The following is a 12,341-nucleotide window of genomic DNA, read 5'->3' as shown; positions in this document are numbered from 1 at the left end:
ACAGCGTCGGTGCTGATCCTGCTAGCCGCCGAGTTTCCTCTTCGATCTAGGATTTTCACACAATGATTGTGCGTGTACAGTCTTCAATAGGAACAAGGAAATTTGACATCCTGGATTCTGATAACTTGGAGAAACTTCTACAATGCGTCGCTTCCGAATTTAAACTGACCGATAAGGGAGCTTGGTTTCTGTCAACTTCTAGGAATGATACGGGACGAATCAAGGGGACCCGGAACATCAAGCTAAAATCCTTGGGGATTAAGTAGGACATTATTTTTTTCTTGACATGCGTTCAGACATGGTGATATGTTGTTTCTGATAGACAAATCCAGGACCGCTGCTCCTGGGGATAGTGTCACACCAACTGACGATGTGAGTGATGCCTATTTTTGCGATTATCCATCGTCTTCACAGAAGCAGGTAGAAACGGGCGTACCGATTCCTTTCCTTTTTTATAGCACTGTGGGATTTCATTGAGAAGCAGATCAGAGGTATCAGCCTACTGGTGTGTGAGGATGTCAAACTCATGTTAGGTTGTTGGCTCGCCGTAATGTTGTTAATCTCACTTGGGTGTCACCCAGAAATTCGGCCACACCTTCTTGTTACAACAGCCTCAAGATGCTCTTCACCAGTTTTCGAGGGTTCTCACAGCATTAGGTGAACCCTCGACCCTGCGGATGGATTGTAGCTTCTGTACTCTGGGCCACAGTAACCTATCCCTGAAGTTTGGAAAGGGGTCCTCTACGGAACCACTTCGAAACACGTGCTTCGGCGTACACTTTGCACTCTCGGAGCGCAGAGTCCTATTTTATGGTTTCCTATCATCTTATGTCTCTGAAACTGCACAATCAGGGATTGTGTTAGCCGGAGAAATTAAAACAGGAGCAGCTTTCGTTAGTTGACGTCACTTACGGCGTCAGAAGTGAATTTCACCGCAGCTATTGGACAATGCACATAAGGTGACTATAAGAGCGGTCTCACTTTCCGATACGAAGACCCCAAGTGCCTCCACCGTTTGATCGGCGGTCTATCCGTAGCGTAGCAGGAACTAGCTGGCTGCGAAGAAATATCCCAGCCTGTCCTGAACATGACTTGACGCGACGAATTATAAAATCTCAAGTGGTATGGAGCGTGCGAGCCGACCATTAAGTCTGGTGGACACGGAAAGCCAAGAAAATAGAAGAGGCCCAGAAAGCCGAGAATACCCGAAGATCGTCTCAGTTGATCCGCGCTACTGGTCCCCGGAAACCTCTTGTGAGTGAAGCCATCAATAATAAGAATGGGACGATCACACTGACTAATGAAAAACGCCTCGAACAGTGAGCGGAAAACTTAGAACAACAGCTCAGTTGTTAGGGCGCGAATTTACTGACCGGAAGGTCCGTGGTTGGCACCCGACATCGGCATCTCGACTTCTGCTGTCTGTGCTTGGGCAACCTGGCAGTATCTCATCTCTCGTGCTTCCTTCGGGTTGCACGGCATTTAGGCATCGAAAGTTTGTTGCGTTCAGCTGTAGCACCCTTCCGGTGCCTAGCTGCCATGCCACCCGAAAGAAGCATGAGGGCTGGGATACTGCCAGGTTGCCCAAGCCTAGACAGGGGAAGTCGAGTGGCGGAGGTCGGATTCGAACCACGAACCTTCCGGTCAGTAAATTCGTGCTCTAACCACTTGGGCCATCTCGCCCAAGTTGCAGCTGAGCCCCGATGTGTTCGGGAGTAAGTGAATGCCTTTGGGGACCGTGTGATCCTCACTGTGCCTGGTTGGAGACACTACAAGATATGGCTGCCAACCGATGTCAGTGGCGTTCTTGTTGTCAGTTTCTACCCAGATTGCCTGAGTGAGTGTCTGGAGGCATGGACACCTCGGAATGATTGTGGTAAGCTAGCACTGAGCCTTTTCCCGTCCACTCTTCTTTACAATAGGGCTTTCAAATAAATCATGGTTGTATGGTAGTGAAGCATCGGTGTTGAACACTAATGTCATGCTGTCGATGATGACGATTATGATGAAGTGAATGCCTTGTCTCTCTCAAGTTTCACCGAGGTGCTGGTCTTGAAGAACCACCAGCTGTGTTTAAAATGCGGGTAAGACTCAGTCGGTCTCTGTCTAACTTGTTTACCTCCATCTTGGCGGAAGAGAGTATCCCAACCAATTGGGTGAGTTGAAGAGAGAAAATATTGCTTGAAGGTTACTCTATGGTAGCCTGTCACAAGTATTCTGGGGCGCTTGTACCTCCAGGCGCTCAATCAGAGGATCTGGAGAGAAACGGACAGCATGAACGACATAGATCAGCCACCATTTCTTGCAGTGTCTCTAGCCAAGTGGAAATGAGGCCACGGGGACCCCATCTTGGATGGTGCACTACACCGTAAACACTCAAACTCCTTGCCATCTCTTTCACACCCTTCTGTCAAGTCATACTTTGTTCACCTCGCGGTTTGTGCCTTTTTGAGGGAGGCACGGAGAACAACAATGGTCTCGGTAGACTATATTTCGGCATACGCAGCATCTGACAGAGCCATCGCAGTTGGTGGGTGTTTTCCGCGATGGAAGTACATGCTACACAACCAACTGCCGGTTTTCTAACTACCTCGTCACAAATTCTTTGATACTATCCGACACTAGCAACACCTATTAGGTATGGGTGGTCGAAAACCGGATGACATCGTCTGTCCCCAGAGGCCATGTCTCGCAACCATGCAGCAACACAGCCCTTACCGTAGTCTACATGGGACCTTTGAGACCCAGTGGTATGAATTTTTGACGCCACAAATGACCAGAATCAGCAAATCGGACTCGAGCCTTTGGGATTTGTGCACTGACTTCATCAGACACACTTCTGTCAGAGCTAATAAGAATACCGAAGTATGTGAAATTCCTCAACCTCCAGGGATTCTCTTTGGACTGTAAGGGGTATGTTCAAAGACTGCACATTCTGAAGCATGCCTGCAATTTGGATGTGTAAGATGCATGCGAAGAATGATGTTCGGTTTACTCAACAGAGATTTTGCTTCCCCTTCGTCTTCAAAGATGAAGGCGATGTCATCTGCGTACTCCAGATCGATAAGATTCTCACCGGCACCGATTTCAACAGCAGAGTTTTTAAGACCTAATGTTCATTTCATTACTCCATCAGTGACGAATTCGAACAAGAATGGAGGTAATGGACATTTTTGTCGAACACCACTTTTTTAGGAAAGCTTCCTCGGAGCTCATCTTACACTGATACGCACCCGGAAGCAGGTGAATTTATGGACCGAATTATGTTCACAAACGTCCGGGACGTTCCACGTTGTGTAGCATCGACTGAAGCATCGACGAAGCCGAGGAACCCCGAGATATCAGTCGTCCGCACTTGTATCACGACTTAGTGTGGAGATGTGGTCGACGCAGCGTCTGCCTGGTTCTATCCCGGTGGATGTTCTCGGGTCAATGCTTCGCTCGCCTCTGTAAGGCGACGAATGGTCAATGATGCCAGAAGACTCTTACAACGAGTCAGACTGATTCCTCTAAGGTTACTGCATCCACTGGGAATACCTTTTTTGAAGGTTAACACCATTACCGATTCAACACACTTGACGGCCTTCCTCTCGCAGACAGGCGCAGATAGCCTAGAGAGGCACGGACTGAGGAACCTACCATCATCCTTCAACGGAGAAGGTGGAAGATAATCAGGACCTGGAGCACGATGACGCTTGAGCAGAGATATACGTACTCGGATACTTCTGAGACCGAAACGGTCTCCATGTTCACTTTCCATCTTTCTTTAGAAGACCGGTAGCCCAGATATGAGCCAGCGGGTTGTCAACTGAATTGTTATTCAAAGTGTTATGTTAAACAGTCCAAATGTTCTCCTTTGCTGCATATCAGAGCCACATTGGTCCCTGATAGTTTCGCTGACTAGAGCCTTCCGAGGACCAGTTGGACGGATCAAGTGACACAGCCTGCGGATGTTTCCAGCATTTTCCCCATCTTCCACTCGGCATTTTTGGCTCGTCAAGCTTCTCGGCTCGCACGGACAATCGAAAGATGCTTTGGGTGGAGTTAAGACTGTGGCTAGGAGGAGAACTTCGCCGGGCATCCTGCTAAGCCATGGTCCTAGGAAAGACGATGTTGGTTGGGTTGTACAACAGCTAAAGGTCTCGGCCTTGAAGAACGCTTTGCATATTTGTTCCGATTGGTCGGTGACGGCTGTCCTGTAATCATCCTGCAAGCTTTCTGGAATTGGTTCTGGAAGGTTCATTTGAATTCGGAGTCCATTAGCTTCTCAGTGGCTAAGCGAGGTATGTGCGTTTCGCACACACTCGAAAAGCGCAGTGAAAAGCAGCAGCAGACCAATTCGTGATTAGAGCCCACGCTGGTATTCCAGAAGAAGTGGCAGGCGGATCGATCCTCGCCACCAGTTACTGATGGCGATGTCGCCTGTTTGTCTTCGGGACGTGTTCTTTTGTGTGCACCACGTTCTCGAGAGATTTCGGCTTTCCTGGAAGTCGGTACTGTATGGGAACATTCTGAGATCAGTAAACATCTGAAGCACGCGCTCCCAGTTTTCTGTGCGTGTAGTACCCAGACTTAGAATTCCATCCAATTGGGCCTCAGCAGCGCTTAGTTTATCTACCTGGGCGTTCATGTCAGCAGCAATTACAACAGTGTCTGAGCATTTACCCCTTTTTGGAAGGGCGCCTAGAGCGTCATGGAAACTGTCTTTGACAGTTTCAGAAGCATAGTCTGATGAAGCCTAAGCATGTACAAAAACAATGTGAGGTGGACCCCATTTTCTCGAAATTCTTCCACAGACGTTGTCAAACGAACAACGCAGAGGTGCTGTCAACGGACATGCGCTCAAGTAGTAATGCTTTCGTTCGATCACTCAAAACAACACCCACACAGGCATATCCGGCTGCAGGGGCCTCCGCATCCTCAGAGGTATGCAGCTGGAACCTAGCAGAGATCGAGGGGACAGTTTACTTACAATACTTCCATACATCAATACAGAGGACTTCCAGCGTACTAGTAAGGGTCACTTGTTGTCATGCTCACTTCAGTGTGCGGACATCAAAGCCAGGTAAATAGATCAGCTCTCGAGGTTCGAAATCAGACTTCGATTTGCTTAGGGTTGTTACTGTAATCGCACACAGAGAAGCTGCGGGTGAGCTTGATGCATGGCGAACGAAGCGGTCGGTCCTAGTGTTGGGACCTGCGGAGAGAGAGTATTTAACTCCGGGTGGAATAGGGAAGGAGAGGAAATACATTAAATTGTAAAAAATGAGGCGTCAACAGTAGCATATTTTCGTTTACAAAGCCCTACTGTATGCAGTAAGTAAGACGATCGGGCTGGTGACGCCACACGACGACCGGAGTGGTGAAACAGAACGTATTTCACTGAAGACCTAGATTCAGCACTACAGGCAAATGTGGCTGGGTCATGCTTTAGCAGCCAAGTTGCCATCTTCTGAGAACAAGTTAGAGTTGCGGGGACCTACGGGCGGATAGAATACGAGGTGACAGAAAGAGGTGAAGTGTTACTCGAAGTTCGACTGCTGTCCGCCTTGCAGAATGGGGTCCACTCGATCCTCACTGTGCTTAAGTTACCTCAGTGGTTGAGGCACGAACTTACTGATTGGTAGATCCGTGGTTAAACGATAAAGAAAATAGTTCAGCTGCAACAGCTTTACGGTGCGTAGTTTCCATGCTACCTGAATGAGGCACGATGGGGTTACTGCCAGTTTGCCCAAGTGTAGACAGGAGTAGTCGAGATGCAGAGGTCGGTTTGATTCATGGACCTCCCGGTCAGTAGGTTTGCGCTCTAACCACTGAGCCATCTCGACCCTTGAGCAACCTCGTCCGTGTTTCGAACCCAACTCCTTCATCTCGACCACTACTCTCTAGGGTTGGGCACTTTTGCAGTATCCCAGCCATCGTGCCTCCTTCTGGTGGTGTGGCAGTCAGGCACCGAGTGGGTGCTACAGCTGAACGAAAAGTGTCTTTATAAAATAACCGTATAAAACAGTCCTACTGTATCCATCTAGAATCTCGTCCCCGGTTCAAGGATCTCAAGGGTATTCGGACACTTGCTCACTGACATCTCCATATTATAGCAAATACGAACTGGCTGCAGCGTGTGCCTAATGAAACGATCTGTGAGTGAGTTTGCGGTAGGTAGTCGGATTCGCTTGAGCCGTAGATAACGGCTATCAGGTCAAGGTGCTTGTGGCGTGTTGTACATATGTCCGACCGCCGTCTACCAAAGAAAGCTGTTTTCTACGCCAAGCTCTCGTCGACGGGAAGTTCGCTGAGGGCGCGGGAAATGAAATAGGACACTGTCAAGTTTAACGCCACTGGATCTTAGCGCTTACCCTGGCGGGTCCACGTAATTCTTTCAAGTGGCTTGTAACCGTACAGGACATAGCACAAACGGTCTCCAATATGATGCTCGGGTGTCTATTTCTGTGATTTTGTAATCTGCAGATGCATTTCTCTTTGCCGTTTTCTCTAGATACATATGGCTTTTTACATGTCCTCACCCTTGCTCTTTTGATTCAGACATCTTCCCCCAGGGTTGTGGCAGTTAGGCACCAGTTTCCGTTATGGGTGATGATGTATGAATATTATGTGATCATTCAATTAATGAATGAGCAAATTCAATACTCGGTGAACTTTGTTTTCTTGTCCTGTTTTAACCAACTTTGGTTGGGTCTATTGCCTCCCGGAATACATAAGAAGGCACGTTAGCTGGAGACAGTGTAACGAGAAAGTGAAGCTTTTACAACGCTATCTTTATAGAAACCAGTCAAACTTCGCCCAAGAACTGTAAAGTGTTTGAAGACGTGGCGAAAGATGGCTAGCTGCAAGGCTTGGTTTTGAGGTATATGTTTGGGACCGCTAGCTATTCGTCATACACGCCGTTCATTCCGGTTTCGTTCGGCTACCTCGAACGGATAGCGCTGGAAGTTTGTTAGTGGTGTTACATTTATTGCCAGTCCCAACAGAACTCAAGGATCTCACAGACCTGCTGTTAGCTTTAGTGAGTGTCATGGAATTCTGCTCGTCTCATTCACTTCTGGCATGTATCCTTATCTGTTGACAGATGCTAGCGCAGCTTTTGTCCCACCCTTTGGCGCTTATCCATAGTACTTCACCTCACCAAGTGCTATTTGTCTGCGTCACTCTTTAGAGCTTGAACAATGGATCGAAAAGTTCAGCTCGACCCGGCAACCGTGAAATCGTCGTCGAAGACAAGATCGATCAGGAGATGGCTAAAATGGATGGCCAAATCAGACGGAAGCGGAACGAGCAACTGTACGTTCCTGCAGCTTTTGTTGGTATACTCTGTTTTCAGTTCATCTGGTAAATATGCCTTGAATTCAGTGCATTCATTTCCGGCTTTAATTGTTCACACCTTGCGGTTATCGTATGATAGCTCGAGGTGGCTCGGTGGCTGACGCACGAACTTACTGTCTAGGCTTGGACAACCTGACGGTATCCCAACCCTCGTGTTACCTTCTGGTGGCATGACAGTTTGACACCGAAAGAGTGCTACAGCTGAACGATATTTACGTTAACTTCAACCGACTTGGAGTGTGATCCTCACTTATCCTTCAGCCCATAAAACTGTTGCACGTGGAATTCCTGTCCACAGGAATAACAAGTCTTATAGCAATATTGGTATGGTATGGAAGGCGCAGAATGTGATTCGTGATGCTGATCACGTTAATAGTGACAAACTACGCGAATTCATTTGAGAAGTACCTTTCTCTCTGACCATCTGATTCAGATAGTTCCCTCATCGCGGTCGAGTTATTGTGCAGTTAACGTTAATAGTGACAAACTACGCGAATTCACTTGAGAAGTACCTTTCTCTTTGACCATCTGATTCAGATAGTTCCCTAATCGCGGTCGAGTTATTGTGCAGGTCCATGGCGAATTTGTTGGAAACCCAAGGCCGAAACTGAAAAATGGCTCAGTTAGCTGATCAAACGAAAAGATTTGGTATTTAAGTGATGAATATGCTCCTTCATTATTTCCAACCATAAATGTGCAGCGAGGGAATGGCACAATCGTTTTAAGTCGCAAGTTGGGTAAAAGTTGCAATGTGTCACGACATTCGGGGAGGTATTTGAAATTGAGTTTCGCACCAAGTGGTAATGGATCCATTTGAAGAAGCAAAACAGAGATAAAAAAGACAATAATCGTTAACTCCCTGTAACTCCCTTCTGATGCTTAACCGCTATGCCACCCGAAGTCAGTACGAGGGTTTGGATACTGCCAGGTTCCCCAAGGCTAGACGAGAAGTCAAGAGTCAGAGGTCGGGTTTGAAATGTGGGCCTTCCGGTCAGTAAATTCCCGCTCTAACCAATGAGAGGTAAACGATGTCTTATTTGAAAGACCTCTGGCAGTAAATCTTCATTTACCAGCAATAGGGGGATGGCGAGATGACCCAAGTGGTTAGAGCGGGAATTTTCCGACCGGAAGGTCCGTGGTTCGAACTCGATCTCTACCTCTCGACTTTCCTTCCTAGGCTTGGGCAACCTGGCAATGTCTCATCCTTCGTGCAACCTCCGGATGGCATGGCAGTTAGGCACCGAAAGGGTGCTACAGCTGAACGATTTTTCAACCAACAATTGGATCCGTCCGGCACCGTCACTAATCCATCTGGTGTGTCGTTGGTCAGTTGACGGCTTGGTTCCAGTTATCTGTTAACCGAAGACCCTGTTCTTTATAACCGCAACATTGCCATACTCTGTTGAGCCACCTTTGAATAAACTTCTGTCAAGAAGACTAAAGGTGAAAATCGTTTGCGTGATTTACACTACCAGGCTTCTCCTTCAAGATTGGGTCATCTCTCATCATGATCATGATCATCATCATCGACAGCATGACATCAGTCTTCAACATCCTNACTGCCGTACACCCATGATTTATTTGAAAGCCTTATTGTAAAGAAAACAATAAAGGTGGATGGGGGAGGGACTTAGTGCTAGCTTAACACAATCATTCCGAGGTGCCTATACCTCCAGACACTCACTCGGGTGATCTGGATAGAAACTGACAACAAGAACAACACCGTCATCGGTTGGCAGCCATATCTTGTAGTGTCTTTAGCCTGGCACAGTGAGGACCACGCGGTCTCCATCCTGGAAGGCGAGTAGCACCGACAGCACCCAAACGTTTCGTGAGCTCCTTTATACTCCTCTGCCAAGTCAAGGGTTGGCCACCTCTCTGTTTACGCCACTCTGAGTTGGGCATGGAAAACAGTACTCTCTTCGGCAAACGATGGTTCGGCATACGTAACACATGTCCTAACCAACGCGGCTTCTGGTGCTGGACACATTCTTCAATGGAAGTACCCGTTGCACAACCGAAAACGCTTTTTCTAACTGCCTCGTTACGGATTCGCCGACACCAACCCACCCTAGCTATGGTTCTGAGATAAGGATTGTCGACCACCTGAAGACGTCTCAGGTCCGCTGCTCGAATAGGCCAGGTCTCATCTTTGACCTCCCTCTGTGTGTGTATGCTTGTCCTGTTCTAAGCACAGATGTTGACCGTCTCCTCAGCTTTTCGCACTTTCTGTTTCGCTATTCCAGATGTCACCATCCGGAATCGGGAAAGTGCATACATTGTGTCCCACTTGAGGTTAGTCACATCTGAATCCCCCTCCTTACTGATAACATACCCTTTTACCCTGTGATTTGTATGTTTAGTCTGGCGATTTCCAGCGTACCGTTTACGATGCCGTCAGCGATTACCCTTCGTAGCAGTTTGATTCATTACCAACGTGCTTACCCATTTTTCCCTCGGTATGGTCAGTTCCAACGATAGTCGAACCTACCGAAGCCGGTTTTTTGGGCGGAGGCGAAGGTTACTGTTGCAGGATGGGACAGTTGGAAATTTCCCATTTTGCTGGCTGGCTTGTGCTTATCTTTGCACTCCTGATCGAGAGTCGTTCTACCTAAACCATGACCCTTTTTTCGTACGGTGGAACACGAAATCCTGGCCAGAAATTAGGAGTGATACCTCAGGGTGTAGACGCCCAAGCTGACTAGGTATGCTTGCCTCTTCATGCATTGTCCTAAATGTGGGTGATGGACAGTTCTCATCTTCCGTTTTGGCGCACCCGGTTCTGTCGATTGATACGCCGACACAGCAAGTACTTGTCACTTCCTCCGTCTGATGGGTGTGCAGAGAACCATCTGGCCTCATTTTCGAGAATTACACTCATTTGCAAATCAGTTTGGTCTGCAAAGTAGAGAAGAAGGTTGACGGAAACTTTAGGACTGCGCCTACCTGTTTAGCCCCAAGAAGAGCGAAATCGGTCGTGGGCTATCGAGGAGTGGGCTGTGAGTAGTTTCTTTTACCAAAACATCTGGCCTCGTCTTCATTAATACTGTCCGACAAAGATGTTCGTTCCATTTTTGTTTAATTATGTGATCGACAAGAAGTAGGTGAGCAATGGGGATCCACCGGTTCTTCCGTTTTCAAAGCTCTCCCACCTGGAACCCTAACTGTCCAGATTAACTAAATGACACTACTTTCGTTTTCCGATTAGGTGCCGCTGCATACAAGAGGACCGATCAATATTTTCTGTGGTCTGCTTTGTGCTTATACTCTGGTACACGCCGTCACTGTTCTATTACACCATGGAAGGCCTTACATCTGTGGGGGATTGTTACCCATAAGTGATGGAAGCATGGAATTTTCATAACACAACCCGTGATCGCAAAGTGACACCACTTGCGCTTCCCAAACCACGTATAGTTGGGTCTCAAACATTGTTTTGTGCGGTTTTGAAATGTGACCACTGTTTTCGAATACTTGACTAGTGTTATCGTAATGCCATGGCTGGTATGCCGGGGGGCAACGAAGATGTAAAGAGATGATCAGCAAACGGGCAGTTAGTGATGTACAAAGGACCGCACTTTCACAATGGATGTAGGGTCACAATGTTGCGTGGTTAATTTGTGTGCTATGTGTACTTATCGCCTGCCGGGTGGGTTGTCGATCGTGTACTAATGTTAGTTTAGGCCAAGAGAAACTGAGGTGTCATACATCAGACATGAACGTTTGCCTGCTCAGGCTGGTTTATACAGGTATGTGCAGTGTGCGCTTATGTACTGTTATTAGTAACATGTTCGGGGTTCAAATTTTGTCACCCCTGAGCATGTGCATCACTGATGAGCTCCCGAAATATCCGTGCTTTGTTTTTTCTTGGTGTGGATCAGCCACGATCACAACAAACTATTACAATTCTCGAAGTTATTCACAAGTGAACAGTTGCCTGGGTCAACTGGATGCAGTCCGCCGTCATCCATGGTAGGGTTTACTTGTCTACTGAGGCAAGAAACCGGTGTGCCCGATCTCCGTTTTACTATGACTTCTCACTTGAATTATGGTTTCACGCAAAGCTGGTATTCTTGTCTCTAAAGCGCTCGGTTCACGTTACCACTTGGTTGCATAGGCGCTATCTCGTTAACACTTGAATGTACTCAAAATTTAAGATTGTTGATTCGCGGTGTGAACCTGTCCGAACAAGGCGAACAACGAACAAGTTCTACTGATGATATGCACCCCGGTGATCGATCATAGAGATTTCTGTAGCAAATAAACGGGGTGCAAATATTTGTTTGGTTTTTGGCCGTTCAGTCCCGACTGGTCGATGCCAATGACATTACCTTCTAAGTGGATAAGTTGGAAATTTACAGTGGATCGGTCACGCCATTGTGCTGTTTTAGATTCCTCACTCTGTGACTGGAAATGCTCCGATTAGTGGAGGGGATAAGGTCATGTTTTATCATTTCGGTAGCCAGAATTTCCAACCTCAAACCGACTGCCAGTTCCTGTCGTGGTAATTCGCACAAGCGTTTCACAGATGAACACATGGATAGAGAATTGAAATCTCAAAAACTTCACTTGTCAAATTTTCCGAACCTGTAACGCTTTTCCCACCGCACTCATATATCCATTCCTTCTGTTTTTTTCTCCAGCCATTTGATGCTGCCTACCTGGAACACTTGGATCCGCCAGTGAAATTTATGTCGTTTCACGCGTATCTGCGCAAGCTGAGTGGTGGTCAGGGCATGTGAGTACCAGGTTTTATCCACCAGGTTTTTCTCCTTTTTGTTCTCCACCTAATCCGCACTGAAGCTGATTGTTTAGCGCGAGAACTTCTCCCGGAATCCCTAATTTTTGACGCGTGAAAGAGATCACGAAGAGTTTGGGTGTTGTTGGGGTTGTACGCCTCCCAGGATGGGGTCGCCGTGACCCTGTCTGTGCTTGGCTGAAAACGTTGCAAGAAATGGCGGCTAATCGATGTCAGTGGCGTTCGTGCTGTCAGTTTCTTT

At 47.4% G+C, this 12,341-nt stretch overlaps 1 protein-coding gene across 1 annotated transcript in view; it reads left to right on the top strand.

Annotated features, from left to right (window-relative positions):
- Positions 1-306: 306 nt before the first annotated feature.
- T265_14356 (hypothetical protein) overlaps positions 307-12,341 on the top strand; it is a gene marked incomplete at both ends in the record, with an annotated part of 22,734 nt that continues 10,699 nt past the window's right edge. The window contains 4 exons of the mRNA XM_009173296.1: positions 307-372; positions 7,175-7,347; positions 9,588-9,636; positions 11,985-12,079. Of these exons, the coding sequence (XP_009171560.1) occupies positions 12,033-12,079 (47 nt within the window). The remainder of the gene's footprint in view (positions 373-7,174; positions 7,348-9,587; positions 9,637-11,984; positions 12,080-12,341) is intronic.

Source organism: Opisthorchis viverrini (genome assembly GCF_000715545.1).
Source record: "Opisthorchis viverrini unplaced genomic scaffold opera_v5_182, whole genome shotgun sequence".
In the NCBI taxonomy this organism is placed as follows: domain Eukaryota; kingdom Metazoa; phylum Platyhelminthes; class Trematoda; order Opisthorchiida; family Opisthorchiidae; genus Opisthorchis; species Opisthorchis viverrini.
This window is presented reverse-complemented; position numbering and strand designations above follow the sequence as displayed.